The sequence below is a fragment of the Miscanthus floridulus genome, chromosome 2 (assembly GCF_019320115.1).
Source record: "Miscanthus floridulus cultivar M001 chromosome 2, ASM1932011v1, whole genome shotgun sequence".
Lineage (NCBI taxonomy): Eukaryota > Viridiplantae > Streptophyta > Magnoliopsida > Poales > Poaceae > Miscanthus > Miscanthus floridulus.
Window position 1 is genome coordinate 154,784,489 of NC_089581.1, and position 19,480 is coordinate 154,803,968.

Genomic DNA, 19,480 nt, shown 5'->3' on the forward strand with positions numbered 1-19,480 from the left:
TAAGTTTATTGGTAAACCATGGATGGGCTCAAAGAAGAAAGCCATTTGGGTACCAAAGAGCTTAGTAACTAACCTTCAAGGACCCAAGCAAGTTTGGGTACCTAAAAAGAATTGATCTTCCTTTATAGGTTAATTACAAAGCCAGAGGAATGCATTAGGTTCTTGATAGTGGGTGCACTCAACACATGATCGGTGATACAAGAATGTTCAACTCAATCAACACCAATAGCAATGATGGTTATGATAGTATTACATTTGGTGATAATAGCAAAGGCAAGGTCAAAGGACTTGGTAAGATTGCAATATCCAATGACATGAGCATATCTAATGTATTGCTAGTAGAGAGGTTGAACTTCAATTTGCTATCCATGGCTCAATTGTGTGATCTTAGATTCAAATGCATATTTGGGGTAGATGATATAGAGATTATAAGTGTAGATGGCTCTAACTTGATCTTCAAAGGCTTTAGATATGAGAATCTATACTTGGTTGATTTCAATGCTAGTGAAGCTAGATTATCAACATGCTTGTTCACTAAGTCTAGCATGGGTTGGTTATGACATAGAAGGCTTAGTCATGTTGGAATGAAATAATTGAATAGATTGGTTAAGCATGACTTGGTTAGAGGCTTGAAAGATGTGTTTGAAAAGGATAAGCTTTGTACCTCTTGTCAAGCCGGCAAACAAGTTGGAAACACCCATCCTAAGAAAAGCATGATGAGCACTAGCAAAGCATTTGAGTTATTCCTACTTGGTTATTCCACTACAAGCAAAGCATATAGAGTTTGAAATTTGAATAGTGGTACTCTTGAGGAAGTTCATGATGTTGAATTTGATGAAACCAAGGGTTCATAAGTAGAGAATGAGAACTTGGAAGATGTTAGAGTCGTTCAACTTTCAAATGCCATAAAGAACATGGATGTTGGTGAATTGAGGCCTAGGCAAGTAAATGATGATGAAGATGATCAAGTGCAAGTGCTCTCTAACTCAAATGTGCAAGATAATACAAATCAAGCAAGTACAAGTGGCTCTCATAACAATGAACAAGATCAAGTGGCTAGTACATCATCTCAACCCAATGATCAAGCAAGTGCGAGCAATCAAGTTCCAATCCTCCAACCAACCAATATTGCAAGAGATTATCCATTAGACACTATTATTGGTGATATTTCTAGAGGTGTGCAAACTAGATCAAGATTGGCTTCATTTTGTGAGCATTTCTCATTTGTGTCATCCATTGAACCAAAGAAGATAGATGAAGCATTGAAGGATGTTGATTAGGTGAATGCTATGCATGAAGAATTGAATAATTTCACAAGAAATAAAGTATGAGAATTGGTAGAAAGACCAAAGGGACACAATGTGATTAGAACCAAATGGGTCTTTAGAAATAAGCAAGATCAAGATGGGATAGTAGTAAGGAATAAAGCAAGATTGGCCGCACAAGGCTATACACAAGTTGAAGGTCTTGACTTTGGAGAAACATATGCCCCGATTGCTAGATTAGAAGCTATTAGAATCTTGCTAGCCTATGCTTGTGCCCACAACATCAAGCTCTATCAAATGGATGTTAAGAGTGCATTTCTCAATGGTTACATCAATGAAGAAGTATATGTTGAGCAACCTCCCAGTTTTGAAGATGACAAGAAGCCCAACCATGTGTACAAGTTGAAGAAGGCATTGTATGGCTTGAAGTAAGCACCAAGAGCATAGTATGAGAGATTAAGGGACTTCTTACTCTCTAAAGGGTTCATGATGGGCAAGGTTGACACCACTCTCTTCATCAAGAAGATTGGAAAAGATTTGTTTATGTTGCAAATCTATGTTGATGACATCATATTTGGATCAACCAATCAAGATTTTTATGATGAGTTTGGAAAGATGATGGCTAATAAGTTTGAGATGTCCATGATTGAAGAGTTGAGTTACTTCCTTGGTCTTCAAATCAAGCAATTAAAAAATGGTACATTTGTGAGTCAAGGCAAGTATATTAAGGACATGATCAAGAAGTTTGGCATGAGTGATAGTAAAGCCATTAGCACACCAATGGGCACAAATGGTAACTTGGATAATGATGCAAGTGGAAATATGGTGGATAAAAAATTATATCGGTCTATGATTGGAAGCCTACTGATGAGTACAGGCCCGATCTTCCGAGAGGTAGCCGGTAAGTTCGATATGTGGAGATCTCGACGTTGGCAATCCGGCTTCAAATCAGACGCGATTTGAACCCTGCAACCGTTACACCACTGCTCCGTTGGTTATCAACCAAGCACAACTTGATTGACCTCGCTAAGAAGGCTTTTCCTGCAAGTGAATCGAAGAGCACAAGCAAGAAGGTAAAACACGCAATCTGATATTGCAAATATGAATGACGCGAATATCAATAGAGGGTTCAAGAACTCGGTTCCAAAGGACTAATCGACACAGTGGAGGAGATCAAGAACAGGGGCCCTGGATCACTGTAAAAGGATTTGTCACCACAGTTACAATGAACGATTCAGTTTCTCGATGGAAAACTAAACTCTAATCAAAACCCAATTGTGTAGCAGCGGCGGCGGCTGTGTTTATAGTCTAAGACTCGACCTAGGGTTGGGGACGGCCAGGGGTTGGGCACCCACAACTTGGGCTTAAGGCCCAACACGATACATGGCCAAGTTGGCCTAAATAGGTGACGCAGCACCTTGTCGTGGTCACACAGAATGATCCACGGACCTTCTGGAGCTGGGACTAGATCCAAAATGACGGCGTCGTCGTCCCCTTTCCAACGCATCCAAGAACGGCCCGTTTCGACGTCGTATGAGGAAGTTATGACCGAAACAGTGACGACGTGTCTGCTGAATCCGAGGGTGACGTGGCAGCTAAGTTGGGAACGAATTGCAACTTGGGGAAGACCATGGCGTCGGTGTGTCCAGCGTGGCGATGTCCTCATCATCCTCCCCTTCTCGAATTGGAGTCATCCTCGACTCCATCTTGGCAATGTCCTCATCACCTACTCTATGTGACCGCATCAAGGCCGGATGTCATGTTTAGTGTATGCATGTTTGCAAGATTTCAAGCCTCACCAAGAGAAAGTCATTTGAAGACTACAAAGAGAATATTGAGGTACTTGAAGCATATACTAAATGTTGGTTTATGGTACCCCAAAGGAGTAAAGTTTGAGCTAGTTGGTTACTCCGACTCAGATTGTGCGGGATGCAAGGTTGAAAGAAAGAGCACATTGGGCACATGTCAATTGTTGGGAAGATCACTTGTCTCATGGTCATCAAAGAAACAAAATAGTGTTGCATTATCAACCGCCGAAGCTAAATATATATCCGCCGATAGTTGTTGTGCACAAATACTTTGGATGAAGGCCACTTTGAGTGATTTTGGAATCAAGTTCAAGAAAGTGCCATTGCTATGTGACAATCAGAGTGCAATCAAGTTAACCAACAATCCAATTCAACATGCAAGAACAAAGCATATAGATGTCCGCCACCATTTCATAAGAGATCACCAACACAAAGGGGATATTTGCATTGAGAGTGTAGGCACCGAAGATCAACTTGCCGATATATTCACCAAGCCATTGGATGAGAAAAGGTTTTGTAAGCTAAAGAATGAGTTGAACATATTGGATTTCTCAAATATGTGTTGATGCACCCCCCACTCATATGACATGCCTCTCCTTCGAGCAATCCAAGGTAAAAATTGATTGGCATGGCATACATCCTTGCTAAGGACTTGTTTAGTGCATCTAAACATCTTTCACATTTAATAGGCTCATTCATGAAAATCAAATGAATTTGATGATTGTATGGTACCACTATTGCTTCTATGCTTATCTTGATCTAGTGGTAGCATATGACTTGTTTGTGGGCTTGTAAACCTAGTGTTTAATCTAGAAAATGAGCTCTAAGTGTTTAACTCAACATGGTACAAGATAACCCTTATTTGGAGGTGTGAAGAAGCTTGTCCTTGAATCAAACCGAGTTAAATATCTTTGGTAAATGATCTAGATTGGACCAAATTTGGGAAAATAATCCTCACCCCATTGATTGACATTGATTATCTCAACCTATCTATACTTTAAGTCTTTGTGGTCCTTGATGACAAAGGAGAAGAAAAACAAAGATAGTACATGGGGAGAAAAACAAAGATATTAGAGAAAAACAAAGATATTAGTGTACTAATATAATGAAAGACAACAAAGTGAGAAAACTTGACATAAAGGGAGAGATATGACAAAGGAAAGGGATCAATTATCAATTAAAATTTTGAGCACACAAGTAGGTGGAACAAGCTCATGAACTTGTATGGTGCATTTGAATATGCATTTCATATGTTTGCTTGCATGGCACAAGTTTTAAATTTCAATATCCATACTTGTGTGGTGTATGCTAGTTGTAGTTTTGAATGATAAAATGAAAAACTAGCATGCATAGGATATCTAATGATTTCATTTCCAAGTGGTATCAAGCTAACCATGGTGCTAAGGATGGTATAATGGTGCACTCTGATTGGTGTCACGCTTCAAAGGTCCATCTTTTATACCTTAGCATCATTTGGTAGACATTGTCTCCTATATTTCCTATCTAAGCATATGTACAAGCTACAATCTAAACTCTTAGCACATATGTAGGGGGAGCAATTGCTACCATATGGAGTTCATGAAACTTGTCCATATTCTTTTACACTTAGTAAATATGCTTGGACAAGCAACATGGATTCAATTGAATTTTAATTCATATCTTTGTGAAAGGGTTGTCATCAATTACCAAAAAGGAGGGAGATTGAAAGCTCTAGTTTTGTTTTGGTGAATTGATGAAACCCTAAGTGCTAACCTAGTTTATCAAGTGATCATGAGATAGGTAGCACACTCCAAGTAGTGAAGCAAATGAAGATCATAACATGATGATGATGATGCCATGGTGATGACCAAGTGCTTAGACTTGGAAAGAAGAAAGAGAAAAACAAAAAGCTCAAGGCAACGCTAAATTGTAGGAGCTATTTTGTTTTGGTGATCAAGACACTTAGAGAGTGTGATCACATTTAGGTTTGATAGCCATACTATTAAGAGGGGTGAAACTTATATCGAAATGCTAACACCCTTGAAAATGTTTGTGAAAATATGCTAACACATGTGCACAAGGTGATACACTTGGTGGTTGGCACATTTGAGAAAGGATGAAGAAGTTAGAGGTGAAAAAAGTTAGTCTCGCTGGTCACAAGGTGACCGGACGCTGGCCCTCAGTGGGACTGGTGCGTCCGGTCAGTTATAGCAGTGTGGACGCTGGCGTCGGTCAACTGACCGGACGCTGGGTCGCTCATCGACCGGAGCTGAAAGGTTGTGTCCGATCCTATTGTCGGGCAGCGTAGAAGAAAGTCACTGTGAGACCGGACGCTAGAAGAGTCCAGTCAAGCATGACCAGACATGTCCGGTCATAAAAAGTTATCTCTGGATGCTTACTAGAAATGATCGAACGCTGGGGTTCAGCGTCCGGTCACTGTTAGCTACTGCGTCCGGTCGTCTTCTGACCATTGAGATCGGGTGCACTGTATTTGAAGAGAGGGACACGTGGCACGCATCACGTGACCGAACGCTGAGGTCCAGCATCCTATCGATATGACCGGAGCATTCGGTCACCCCGTGTTGTGCCCAGTGAAGGGATACAACGGCTCTATTTCATGGGGGCTTCTATTTAAGCCCCATGGCCGGCTCAAGCTCAGTCTCTTGGCAATTTCGCAATGACATAGCAACCTTATGAGCTTAGCCAAAGCCCTCCCACTCATCTCCATCATTGATTCATCATCTTTATGAGATTGGGAGAGAATCCAAGTGCATTGCTTGAGTGTTTGCATCTAGAGGCACTTGGTGTTCGTGTTTCGCTATGGGATTCGCTTGTTACTCTTGGTGGTTGCCGCCATCTAGATGGCTTGGAGCAGCGAGGATTGTCGAGCGGAGGTTGGTGATTGTCTCTGGCTCCGATCTTGGTGATTGTGAGGGGTTCTTGACCTTTCCCCAGTAGATAGCCAAAAAGTACTCTAGTGGATTGCTCATGGTTTGTGTGATCCTCATCTTGTGTTGGTTGTGCAGCACCCTATTAAGGGTTTGACATATGATGCCAATTAGCACGTGAACCTCTAAGTGAGTGAATCGCCATAACGAGAACTAGCTTGCCGACAAGTAAGTGAATCTCGGTAAAAAATCATTGTGTCATCATTTGATTCCGAGGTGATTGGTCTTCATTGATATTCATTCTTATGATTGATTGGTTCCTTCCTTGAAAAGGCGGTATAAACAAATTGCTCACTCTCTTTACTTTACCGCAAACTAGTTGTCAAGCTCTTTAGTGTAGCTAGTTGTGAGAGCTTATTAGTTTGGTTAGCGTGGCTCTTTAGTTAGTATTTGAGAGCACGCTAACTTAGTGTAGTGACATAGTTATTATGTGGATAGAAACTACATAAACTAGAATTGTGGTAGGTGGCTTGCATTTTTAGTAGGCTAGCGCAACACTCGCTTTGCCTCATAATCATCTAATTGGTTTGTTAAGTGTTGTTGTAGAAATTTTTAAATAGGCTATTCACCCCCCTCTAGCCATTAGGACCTTTAAAGTGGTATCGGAGCTAAGGTCACCGTGATTTGAGGCTTAACAACCTTCGGTGTAAAAATGGCTCAAATCAACAACACCAAGAAGCCACCCCAATTTGATGTCTCAAATTATCCCTATTAGAAGGCTAAGATGACAACATATATTAAGTCAATCAATAGGAAAGTTTAGAAGGTGGTAGAAACAAAGATTGAGATAGAAGATGAAGAGGCTCCCACCGCCACCGAAGAGATGCTACTCCAAAATAATGACATTGCTCTTAGTGCTATCCATGATGCTTTGGATGAAAGAACATTTGAGCAAATCAAGAACATTGAGAGAGTCATGAGGCATGGAAGAAATTGGAGGAATCATTTGAGGGTACTCAAGCCATGAAGGGTGCAAAGGCATACATTCTTAAAGAGAAGTTTGCAAGCTTCAAGATGAAGGAGGATGAGAGTGTGCCGGACATGTTCCATCGGATGGAAGTGCTTGTCAATGATCTCAAAGCACTTGGTGAGAAGATAGAGGACAAGGACTTCTCTAATAAGTTCTTGAGATGTTTACCCACAAGATTCGGCATGTTGGTCACATTGCTAGTGAGGACCGGTTTAGACACAATGACACCAAACCAAATCTTGAGAGATATTATGACCGATGATGCTTATAGAGATGATGATGATAAGAAGGAAGAAAAGAGAGAGAAGAAGGATGAGAAGAGGGATGACAAGAAGAAGAGCGTGGTATTCAAGGCCACATCATCCAAGGGCAAGGCAAAGTAAGAAACATCAAGTAAAGATGATGGCTCATGGGATGATGATGATGATGATGATGAGAAGATGGCTCTCTTTGTCAAGAAATTTGGCAAGTTCATGATGAAGAAAGGGTACCATGCTAGAAGAAAGAAATCTTCATCCAAGAATAAGGAAGAGCCAAGAAGGTGCTTCAAGTGTGGAAGCAAAGATCATCTTGTTGCTCAATATCCATACAATAGCGACAATAATGATGATAACAAGAAGAACAAAAAGAAGGACAAGAAGGAAAAGAAAGAGAAGAAGGACAAGATGACCTTCAAGAAGAAGAAGGGTGGTTCATATGTGAAAGGGTTGTCATCAATTACTAAAAAGGGGGAGATTGAAAGCTCTAGTTTTGTTTTGGTGAATTGATAAAACTCTAAGTGCTAACCTAGTTTATCAAAGTGATTATAAGATATGTGACACATTCCAAGTGGTGGAGCAAATGAAGATCATGACACGATGATGGTGATGCCATGGTGTTGATCAAGTGCTTGGACTTGAAAAGAAGAAAGAGAAAGACAAAAGGCTCAAGACAAAGGTATAAGTGGTAGGAGCCATTTCGTTTCGGTGATCAAGACACTTAGCGAGTGTGATCACATTTAGATTCGATAGTCGTACTATTAAGAGGGGTGAAACTCGTATCGAAATACGGTTATCAAAGAGCCACTAGATGCTCTAACTCATTGCATATACATTTAGGATCTAGTGGAGTGCTAATACCCTTGAAAATGATCGTGAAAATATGCTAACACAAATGCACAAAGGAGATACATATTGTGTTTAACACTTAGGAGCAAGGGTTCAAAACTTCACCGGCGAAGTGTCAGTGCGGATAGTCTGACGGTGTCACAAGTGCTCTATACAAAAAAGACAGGGTTTCATAGAGTGGACCGGACGCTGGCTTCAACTAGACCGGCGCATCTGGTCAATGGAAGCAGTGAAGACGCTGGAGTCAGTCTTCGACTGGACGCTGGGTCACTTCATGACCGGACGCGGAGTGGGTGCATCCGGTCCTGTTGATGTGGCAGCATAGAGAAGAGGAGAAGGACCGGACGCTGTTGCTGCGTCCGATCATGACCGACTGGATGCGTCCGGTCGCAGTTGAGCAGCTCTGGGAACTCTCTGGACTCGACCAGACGCTGCCCCTCCTGCGTCCGATCATGATCGAACTGACGTGTCCGGTCGTAATAGAACCTTACTTGAAGTGGCCGGACGTTGGGGTCCTGTGTCTGGTCCTACACTGTAGTGCGTCCAGTCACAACTTAAGTGTACTGATGACCGTTGAGATCGGACAATCAGCATTTGAAATAGGGGACACGTGGTGAAAATCTAAGGACCGGACGCTGGGTCCTGCGTCCGATCAATACTACCGGCGCGTCCGGTGAGAGCCAATGGGCTAATCTTTTGTGGATATAGGTCTTGTTCGTTCGTCTTATGAGCCGTACCATTTCAGCGAAAAAATAGTGTTTTTCTCTCGTAACAAATAATGGTACTTTCGGCCATGATTTTTCAGCGAATGAAAGAGGGCCTATAATTAGCCTGTTAATGGGTTTACGGACAACCCGTAAGACAACCCATCTTGCATCCCTGACCCGCCTTGCATCCCTATGAAACAGTAATTTCTCTGATAGTCACAAAAACTAGTAAATGGGACTGCCAACCTTTTATTAGGATGAGATATGGAGGTAGTACAGCGACAAAAACATGGACAGATCTTAAGATACCACAATGAAGAAATTCTAGATAAAGAGCAAACTCACGATACATCATACATAGACCACAACAACAGGGACTCTCAAAGCTAAGATTCAACACCACCAGGCAGACCAAAAAGACGTAGAGTTTCTGACCACATTCCGCCATCATACCACATTACCACCATATTAGTGACATACACTCAAAATGCTTTTAACCCAATTTTATTTCACAGAACGGCCGAGGCGAACTGCCGTTTCCTCCAATCACGCAGGCACGAGGACCGGACGTGCGGACCGATGTCTAGCCGGAGATCTGAATGGACTTCACCTCAGGCTTCTTGACGTCCTCCTTGGGCACAGTGACCGTAAGCACGCAGTTCTCCATGGCGGCCCTGATCTGCTCCGTCTTGGCGTTCTCGGGCAGTCGGAACCTGCGCAGGAACCTGCCGCTGCTCCGCTCCACGCGGTGCCAGGTGTCCGTCTCCTCCTCCTGCTCCTTGTTGCGCTCGCCGCTGATCTGAAGGATGTTGCCGTCCTCAACCTCCACCTTGACCTCCTCCTTCTTCAGCCCCGGGACGTCCGCCTTGAACACGTGCGCCTCTGGGGTCTCCTTCCAGTCGATCCGCGCGCCAGCGAAGGCCGCGGTCTCCGAGCTGGTGCGCGGGAACGAGGGGAAGAGACTGCTGCTGCTGCCGGAGCCGAAGGGGAAGCCCTCAAAGGGGTCCCAGAGGTCGAGGGAGAAGGGATCGAACACGTTGCTGCGGCGGATCAGCGACATGGTCGGTTCGATTTTTAGTCTTCTTGTCGACGAATCGAAGATTTTGGGAAAGACATTCGAGCGATTTTGTTGAGCTTCTGATCGCTGCTTGATGTCTCTCTTAATTCCTAGAAGGGGAGCATTTTATAAAGGAAAAGCGATAGCGAAGAAGTGGAGAAGAAAGTAGTTTCCGGAGAGTTCTCACGTGTTCGAGCATGGACCCGACGCCGCTGGATTCGAGCGTGGAGAAATGCTAGAGCTATCCAGTGGGTCTCTCTTCTAGATCGAAAGTAGCTGGGCTTCTAGTAATTTTGTTCATGGGCCAAGGCCCGGTCTTGTGCCAAAAAACAATTTAGCCCAACATCAAACAGGGCCCACGCGTGCACACTCGTCAGACCTCTCTGTCTCGTTGTCTTCCTAGTTCAGGACTTTGGATTCAGGCGACTCGCCGCACGCACTAGAGACGGCAGAGGTGAGCACGGCGTGGTGAAGTCGTGAGGAGGAGGAGAATTCCACCGCCGTGGCAGCCATGTCGGTGCAGGAGTACCTGGAGAAGCACCTGCTCTCGCGCAAGATCGAGGAGGCCGTGAACGCGGCGGTCCGCGCCAAGGCCCTCGACCCGGTGCTCTTCATCGCGGGCCACATGCGGCGGGCGGCGCCCGCCGTGATCACGAGGGTGCGGGCGCGCCAGATCCTTGACGGCCACGGCGCGCCGGCCGTTGAGGTCGAGTTGCACACCAACAAGGCCGTGCACCGAGCATCCGCGGCCGGCTCGGGCGCCGCCGCCGACTCGGCCGGGGCCTCCGAGAGGCGGAAGATCCTCGCCAGGGCGGTCGCCGACGCGGTGCGGGTGATCAACGACAAGGTGTCGGAGGCGCTCGTTGGGATGGATCCGCAGCAGCAGGCGCAGATCGACCAGGCCATCATGGACTTGGACAAGGCGCGCCACAAGGTGGAAAACTCGGAGATCCTTTCCCTTTTTCTCTCCTCTGCGGTTTTTTGTTCCTAAATTCTGCATTGTCAAACCCATGCTATACACAAACAACGACGGATGGCTCCATATGCTCAAGCAATTCTTTACATTGGGTATAGTCAATTTAGGGGCAGTATGGGAAACTAATTATTTCGGTTATATTTGATTGTTCGGAAATAATGCTATTATTTTCACTGTACTTGTGTTTCCACTTACCACTACTGCCTCAATTTTTTTTGTATCTTGATTCCGTTCCCTTATTTCTGGCAAATAGATTTTGTCCAAATGGAAATAGCTATGATATTGTGCGAAATGCAGGCTGAGCTTGGAGCAAATGCTATGCTGGCAGTGTCAATTGCAGCTTGCAAAGCTGGTGCTGCTGAAAAAGAGGTGCTGCTTTTCTGCTAAAATCATCATAATTTGATAAATGTGTCATGCCACAGCACAGAATTCTTATTGCCGGATCATTGGATGCTTGTTGCTGTGCAGGTTCCACTCTACAAGCATATAGCAGATCTTGTTGGCAAAAGCGCTACAACTCTTCCTGTCCCTGCAATTACAGTCATTAATGGTGGAAAGCATGCTGGAAATGGTCTTCCCATTCAAGTATTCCTCCAAACCTTTAGAATCTGAGAAGTTGAAGGCATTATTCCCTTATTTTGTCCACTTGAGTTATCTTTTGCCTAAACAGAAACATATTAATATAGTTAGTTGTTCATGTATATCAGCCATATCAACATGTTTAACTGTAGCTCTGGAGTAACTATAAACCTTTCTTCTTTGTAGGAAATTATGATCCTTCCTGTTGGTGCTAAGAACTTTGAAGAAGCAATGCAGATGGGTTCAGAGACCTATCACCATCTCAAGGTAGCCTTCACTTATAACAATCTGTGCTGCAGATATAACATAAGTGTTGTTTTCCACTGGTACTTGGTTCAAGATGTTCATCAAACATCATAAGATTGTGTTCAATAAAAAACTAATATTGCACTCAGCCTTTCTGGTTCCTTCTCTCTTTTTTCCCGGTCTGAATTTAGCTACTATTAATTCATTTGGGCCGGTTGTCGTTGAGGCAAAGTACTGACATTATGGACCTCTTAGCTCTTACAAGTTTTCCCCTCAGACTGCCAGAAAGGTATGCTCACTTTTGTAGATATTTACTTACTAATAATTACTTTTACAGGATATTATCTTGGAGAAATGTGGCTCAGACAGCTGCAACATTGGAGATCATGGTGGATTTGCTCCAAATATTTCCAGGCAAGTGAGAAACTCATTTTCTATTTTCTGATATCACATATTTCTTGTTTTCCCAATTGGGGACTTACATATGGATTTCAATATGCCAATATCTATGTTGCTTTATTGATGTTCAGCATATCTGAAGGCCTGGATCTTGTTATTGCGGCAATAGAGAGGGCTGGATATAATGGAAGAATAAAATTGGCAATTGATGTTGCTGCTACTGATTTTTGTGTAGGTAAGTAGAAAAGCAGTGCATTGCCTATGCATGGACTATGTAAATGTTCAAAAATTAGCTCTGTGAATAAAAATATAAAACAGACTATGAAATTTGGTGATAGGATGTAATCATTCTGCTGCTCTGGTTGTGTCTGATTACTGGAAGAGTTTCATGCAGTGTTTTCACTTTTAGGCCCCTATCCATATTATTTATGCCTCATTTCTTCCGTGATGTCATCTGTTTGTTTAATATTGTTCCTACTAAACACCAGAACCAGCCCCATTGAAAGCATGCTTTCAGAACCACCTAGCAGGAATCTTGTAACGATGTTGCTACATACTCTACTTGCATTCGGATGACCAGATACTGTACAATCTTGAACCTTAGAAATATTGAGCTTGAATGTTAGTTGATTCTATAGTCCATGCATTGGGTTCTTTTGTATTTGCTGTGTCAATGAGTTAGTTTATGGCTATGTTCACCCAACTCTTTGCAGGAAAGAAATATGATCTGGAGTTCAAGTCAACAAAGAAATCAGGGCAGAACTTCAAAACTGCTGATGATATGATTGAGATCTATAGCCAGCTTTGTTCAGGTATCCCTGGATTGTGGGTTGACATCATCTTTCTTTTTCTTCTACATATTTTAGTTTCATGAAGCATATAAACACAAGTTCACTGTTTTCTTGCCTCCACTTTCTGCACTAGAGTACCCACTTGTCTCCATTGAGCAGCCCTTTGATAAAGATGACTGGGAGCACTCAAAAAAATTGACCACTCTAGAGCTGTGCCAGGTGGTTTTTTCTTCTAACTTTCAGTTATTATTAGTTCGTGAGTAGCTCATGGTATGAAATGTGTACAGGTTGCAGGGGATGACTTGTTAATGTCTGACCCCGAACGCATTAAGCGGGCAGTTAATGAGTACACTTGCAATGCTCTTGTTCTCAAGGCAAGTATCAAGTCATCCATATAAATTCTTTCTTATTGGGGCTAGTTTGTGTTATATATCCATGTTATTGGAATAGTTCGAGAGTGACAAGTAACAGTACCACATGACATGTAACTCTGGAACAAGGCATGCTTTATTTGACAATATTTGGATGCTCATACTTATTGTTTATTAAAACGCTACTCTTCCTTCTCAATGTGCATTATAAATGAAGCTTTGTGTAGTCTGAGTTGTAAGTTTATTTATATAGAACAGTGTTGTATTCAATCTGAAACAGTGATACATTTGTCATCCATATATTATTTGAATTTGCTGAAAGCTGAGAAACTTGCAATTAAACTAGTAGGCTGTAGCCTCTAGGCACATTGTGATCACAACCTCTTGCTTGCATGTGTATTTTCATAACAATCTTTGTTCCCTTAAAGTTCATATGTGATTCTGTTGATGCCCTATTTCGAACACGATTATTTCATAGGTTTTGGCAGGAAACATACCGCTGCCTGCAAAGTTTCTATATTCGTTAGGGGCCCTTAGTATACCTGTTGTGTTTCTTGTCATGTTTAGTTTGTCAATAACATTTTTATATATGCAGGCAAATCAAGTGGGCACTGTCACTGAGGCCATAGAGGTTTTGAAGCAGGCAAAGGATGCTCATTGGGGTGTGATGGTGTCACATAGGTCTGGAGATACTGAGGATTCTTTCATTGCTGACCTGGCTGTTGGTGCTGCAGCCGGACAGATCAAAGCCGGTGCCCCCTGCCGTGGAGAGTGTCTAACTAAATACAATCAGGTTTTTCTTTCTGTTGAATCCTTTATATTTCTATGCAAGTACACAGCATACACACCACCATGAATACAGCTGACTTGTGGTAACCTTGCAACGTTGATTTTGCAGCTACTTAGAATAGAGGAAGAACTTGGAAGTGAAGGTGTCTATGCAGGGGAGAATTGGAGAACTGTAAGCACGAGCTGATCTGTGGTATAATGATCTGTGGTATAATTTGAGTTGCGGGGAGAACTGGAAATCTTGACCCGCCTTCGTATGTAGCCACTTAACTTTTCTTTGTTGTCTTGTCCAATTGCGTGTGCTCATCCTCATCGAGGATATGGAAATAGGGTGGTGAAATGCACCATTTTGTACTAGATGATGGCATTGTTGTCGAACATATATATAGCGGATGCAGTGGTGGGGTTTACATTTTTTGTGTTGTTCAACTTGGATTTTTTTGTTTAATTTGTGTATAGCATGGTTATAAACATGAGTCAGAACCTGAGAAGATGGTTTAAGAAATAGAAGTGAGTTACATTCTAAGTATAATTGGTCCTTTTTCGTATCTCATAGTCATATAGTTGATGCTCTTCAAGGTTATGAAACTATTCGGTAGTGCTCACGTCTCTGGCTTCGACTACAGGCGTGACCTAATTCATTTGCATGAGTGCATACTTTTGTTTTTTCAATCAACTTTGCCTAGATGAGATGAGTGCCTAATAAGCTGGTCTACAAGCTCTATACTGTGGACAGTACCGTACGTTTATGGTTTAAGGCAGTCCCAGTTGATTTTCAAAAATCTTAGTCCGCATAAGGGTTTTTAAATCCTTTTGAATTTAAAGGTGGAAATATCTGGTGCACAAGATAACAGGAGTATATGGATGAACATATACACAAAATTAATCTAGCCCTTTCTATTTATTCTGACTTCCTAGTGGCACATGCGAATATTATAGGCAGTGTCAGCAACTTTAAAGCCGTGAATTGTACCAAGTATAATAAGATGATGTAAGTAGGTCCGTATAAGGTGCCACATGATTTATGTTGAGGTGGAGGAGAGACTAGGAGAGGAGAGGAGAAATAAGTGAAACTAGCTATAAACTTACAGCCGGCTTATACTCGTGCTTCAAGAATCTTTGTGACAGTATGATAGGTCAGATATTAATAGTGTAGTTATATCAGTAGTCAACTATTATATGAGTGGGCTATTAGAAGGTTGTAAATGATATGGCAACAATATACAACTAGCAGTTATCTGTGTTATTATTAGCCATGTTCTGATTGCTCTTCAAATCTCACGAGCATTTCAATTTCCAACGCTTCCATTTGCATCGAACATGCTTAGAGCATGAGGCACTCATGTAATTGTGCTCAGCGTAATCCAGCAACAGGGATGTCTTGCAGTCGGCAGTTCTCTGCGCACAAGACCGTACAAGAACAAACTCGGCTAGTTGCAAGTGTAACTGTTAACCCTGCCTGGGACTGGGAGAGCTTCTTCACTTTCCCTTTCCCTTTCCCTTTCTGGGAGGCAGAAACCTCCCAAAACAGGGTAGCATTTCGACCTATATGGCTATATATAGAGAAGAAAGTTCACTCAACCAAAAAGAACCTTTTAGGACCATATGCCAAACCAGACTGCATAGTACCCAAGACAACAAAACAACATAGACAATAAATATATCGATCAATAAGGGCAAGATACCCGATTTCATTACTTGGTGCACAACAATTTCAGTGAAGATTTCAATACTTGATGCACAACAATTTCATTGAAAATGACAGCAATTCCATGGTTCACTGATGTGATCCAACTAGCACAGCAGAGGATACCAAAATAGAGAAGTCCGGGATCCTCAGGGCGTAGATGGAATAACATACAGCATGCGGTTTTAAGTAAAAACATGAGGCTCTTCAAACCCCCGCTGTTGAAATGGCGCAATCAGGAGGAATCAGAGGCTGGTTGTTCTGGCTGTGCTTCAGCAGCACGCTTGACCGACGCGCGCTTGAGCAAGTGGTTGTAGCTTCCCTTCTCCTTGAAAAGCTGAGAGAAATGGTGTTTACAGTAGAGGATGCCCTCCAAGGCTGCATAGTTGGAAGGTGTAATCGCACAGCCCCCGTGGGAGCATTTGAAGCATGACTTATGGTAGGCCTTTTCTTCAACTGTTACCTGCAATGTTTTTAACAGCCATGCATTAGAACCACTGTCCACATGTTTTGCTGGCTCAAGGAAAGCGATCAGAAATAAGAGTTTTGATGACTCAAGGCAATCATGAAAGGATAATTAGACAAATTAAGATGAACAAAGATAAAATTTTATTGTTAAATGGAGCAAAATTTAGGTTGACAGCACGACCAGGTTAACATGACTAGAAGGGGACAAATATTTTGTTCAGTTGTGAAAGCCATTGAAACCCATGGGGATTGATCCTGAGATGTTCCATAGTAAAGATTGACCTTGATGAACTACTGAATTAGATGCCAGATTTTCACAAGCTACATCCCAAAATTTTGAAAGGAAATAATGAAAAGGAAAAAGGCATAATGTGACCAAAATTACCTTCTCAAGAGGATATGCGGTTTTACCGCAAGTCGCACACTTGTCTTGTGTTCCTGAAAACATCCTTGCAGCTTTGCTTGGTGATCTGGTCTGGATAGCAGATTTTGGACAAAATTTATCACTTCTCCAATTCAGGAATACAATGAGACAAAAACTAACGCATGCAGACTGGCACTCACCAGCTCAGGGGCCAACTTTTCCGGAGTAATCTTTGCGGCTGAAAGAAGAAAACCACGAGCACATCACTGCATCAGATCACAGAAACACAAAAGCTTGTATTTTCATGTCTATGATTCGGTACTGAATGAAAACGTACGTGATTGTGATTGGAAGCTCTTGTTGTAACTCCCGGTCTCCTTGAACAGCTGCTCGAAATGGGCCTTGCAGTACGGCACACCTTCGAACGAGGAATAGTTGCTCAGCTATCAAAGGCGAAAAGGATGAATACGGAGATTGTCAGACCTTGTACAACTGCTTATCTTTGCCTAGACATACATCGAAAGGTCGTCCTAAACAGAAGATCAAATAAGAGTTTTCATTTGCATCGATTTTCTGCCCAATCCTCTCTGTTTAGCGAATGGGAAATGGACAAAATCATGATCTCTCCTGGGCATATAGAATTTTCCTGATACTAGGAAACTCGCACCAGATCCGTTCGCCGCAGTAATTCGCAGATCTACTACCCGATGCTACATTGCATTACCCTACAGATCCATCCACCTACCCATTAGAAGAGAACATGCGCTAGGGAACGTACGGAGAGGGTAGACTTGCAGTGCTGGCACTTGAAGCAGGAGCGGTGGAAGACGACGCCGTCGGTGGAGAGCTGGTCCATCGGGTACACCGTCTTGGTGCACACCTTGCACTTCTGCTGCGTCCCGCTAAACATCATCTCCCGATCACCGGCCAACCTCCCCTCTCTCTGTCCCTCTCTCACGGGTCGTGGCCGGCGAGATCTGACTGAGAGCACGATCCGGCCTTGGCCTGCGCGCGCGTGGCGTGGGATGAAGAATGAACACCTCGCCCGGCGTCCCGATTGCCGCGCTTATATACGCAGGAGCACGAGACGCGATTAAGCGATGGAATTATGACGGGTTCGTCTCCCTCCCCCAGCTCGCCCGCGCCTCACTTTCGCCGCGGCGGAAAGGAAAAGGCAGCAACAAACAAGCGACGACGGGGGATGTGGGAATCGGATGATGGAGGCACAGCACAGCACAGTGCCGTGCTGCTGCTCATTAAACCAGTGAGCAATTATTACTACCACCATTAGTGCGCATTCGAGGAGGAAGCTCCGCGCACAGGATGCTCTGAGGGCTCGGGTCACTGGTGGCGGGGCCGTCAGATGGTGGGACCTACGTGTCGGCGAGTAATGAGTTCCGCAGCTGCGGTGGGGGGGACCGGGAAAAAGTACGGGAGAAGCAAGCAGCCAAGCACTGGTCGCATGGGTGGAGGGGCGAGCGGGACCCAGGCGTCAGGATCTGTGGCGTGGCGCCGTGGCAGGGAGACGGAGATATTATTGCGCGGGGCCCGGGCAGGCGTGGTGCGGCCCACGTCGGCTAGCCTTTTCCGGCTGCCTCGTCGGACTATCCTCTTGTTTCTGCGTGATTGGCAGTTTGGCTCGGCACTGGCTTACGCATTGCATGGCAGGCATTGAAGTCTCTCGCGACTCGTTCTGCCTCTCTCCCTCCCCGTTCGCTTGTCTGAAAAAAAAAAAGTCAAAATACTGTAGCGACTAGTTATGTGAAAAAGAAATACTGTAGCGGCTAGTTAATGAATAGTGCTGCTGTCCAGCCGGCTGGTGCGAAAACCAGCCAGCCGAACGGCACACTCTCCAATTTTTATTGAGACCGAAAGGACGAGGCGTACGTACTCGTATGCATTTTTGATACGCGCACTACTGTCAGGGAGGGTGGTTGACAGTGGGGCCGATGGAGGAGCGTGTCGTGCTCGTTGTTGGGCCGGGTCCGTCACGGTCACGGCGGCGGCGGCACGCGCCAGGGGCGTAGGCGCGGAGCAAGGGCTTCTCCAGTTGCGAAAACAAACCGATGCAACGTCCTACGTGTCACCAGAATGAGTCGGTTGATTGACAGAACCCATGAAGGAGAGAGAAGAGTCAATGCAAACTTTTACATCGCTTCTTTAGCGGCCATCAGCAAAAAAAAATGATCGGCCCTGTTCATTTCTTCATCCGGTGAAGGGCCAAGGAGAGGTTGTGTCCTCTCTACTGCTCTCCCGTGGAGGGGCCCTATGTGTCTGCTCGCGTCGACTCACCGCTGTAGGACAAAGATGGCGCACTCTATATGCTGAACAGGGGGTTGTTTGGCAAAACTTCTGCTAAGAGACTCCTTCAGACGAGCTGGAATTATTTTCGAGAAGTTATAATTTATGACTTCTTTAAAACAGCTTCGACTCCTCTAATTTTCTAAAATATGGATCCTCCTGCAAGTCGTTTGGTATCCTAAAGAGAGAGAGCTGGAGCTATAGAAGAGCCGTGTCAAACAACCTCTCAATCACTCACCACTGCAGATGCTCCGTAGCAGTGGACAGTGGGCAGGTCGACAACCCATCTGTTGCACCTACTGTACAGCTCATTTTTCGTAACCTGTTGCTTTTACGATCACGGAGACCGTTCCTTTCGGCTGAAACGATCGTGGATTATAAGACAGAAGTACTGCTAGTTGGTTTGGTGTGAGAGAAAAATATTGTTGCAGCTTATAATCCACGATCGTATAAGCCGAAACGAACAGGCTGATGGTTAGTGTATTATGCGCCTTGAGCTTATTCAGAACTATTTTTCAGCCATGGAATAGTGTTTTCCTCATAATATTTCAGCATAAGCATCAATATAAGCTAAATTTCAGCATCAGCGAACTAGGTGATGGTTGGTAATACTAATACAGTGTAGCTAGTAGCTAGATAAATGCCAAATTGCAGCTTCATGTTCCGTTG

The 19,480-nt window shown here is 43.8% G+C and overlaps 3 protein-coding genes across 3 annotated transcripts; 1 reads left to right on the forward strand and 2 right to left on the reverse strand.

Moving 5' to 3' along the window:
- Positions 1–9,009: 9,009 nt before the first annotated feature.
- LOC136534010 (17.9 kDa class I heat shock protein-like) lies at positions 9,010–9,957 on the reverse strand. Its single transcript, XM_066526512.1, has one exon. The coding sequence runs from the start codon at positions 9,841–9,843 to the stop codon at positions 9,367–9,369; it is 477 nt and encodes a 158-aa protein (XP_066382609.1). The 5' UTR covers positions 9,844–9,957; the 3' UTR covers positions 9,010–9,366.
- Positions 9,958–10,074: 117 nt separating this feature from the next.
- LOC136534000 (cytosolic enolase 3-like) lies at positions 10,075–14,523 on the forward strand. The gene is made up of 11 exons (XM_066526506.1): positions 10,075–10,774; positions 11,114–11,185; positions 11,285–11,401; positions 11,582–11,662; positions 11,979–12,055; positions 12,172–12,275; positions 12,754–12,852; positions 12,965–13,050; positions 13,119–13,205; positions 13,798–13,995; positions 14,101–14,523. The coding sequence occupies exons 1-11, from the start codon at positions 10,352–10,354 to the stop codon at positions 14,176–14,178; spliced, it is 1,422 nt and encodes a 473-aa protein (XP_066382603.1). The 5' UTR covers positions 10,075–10,351; the 3' UTR covers positions 14,179–14,523.
- A 1,131-nt stretch (positions 14,524–15,654) lies between these two features.
- Positions 15,655–17,750, reverse strand: LOC136540193 (LIM domain-containing protein WLIM2a-like). The gene is made up of 5 exons (XM_066532200.1): positions 17,289–17,750; positions 16,848–16,953; positions 16,711–16,748; positions 16,532–16,621; positions 15,655–16,141 (listed from the first exon to the last, which is right to left on the reverse strand). The coding sequence occupies exons 1-5, from the start codon at positions 17,421–17,423 to the stop codon at positions 15,914–15,916; spliced, it is 597 nt and encodes a 198-aa protein (XP_066388297.1). The 5' UTR covers positions 17,424–17,750; the 3' UTR covers positions 15,655–15,913.
- Between the last annotated feature and the right edge of the window lie 1,730 nt (positions 17,751–19,480).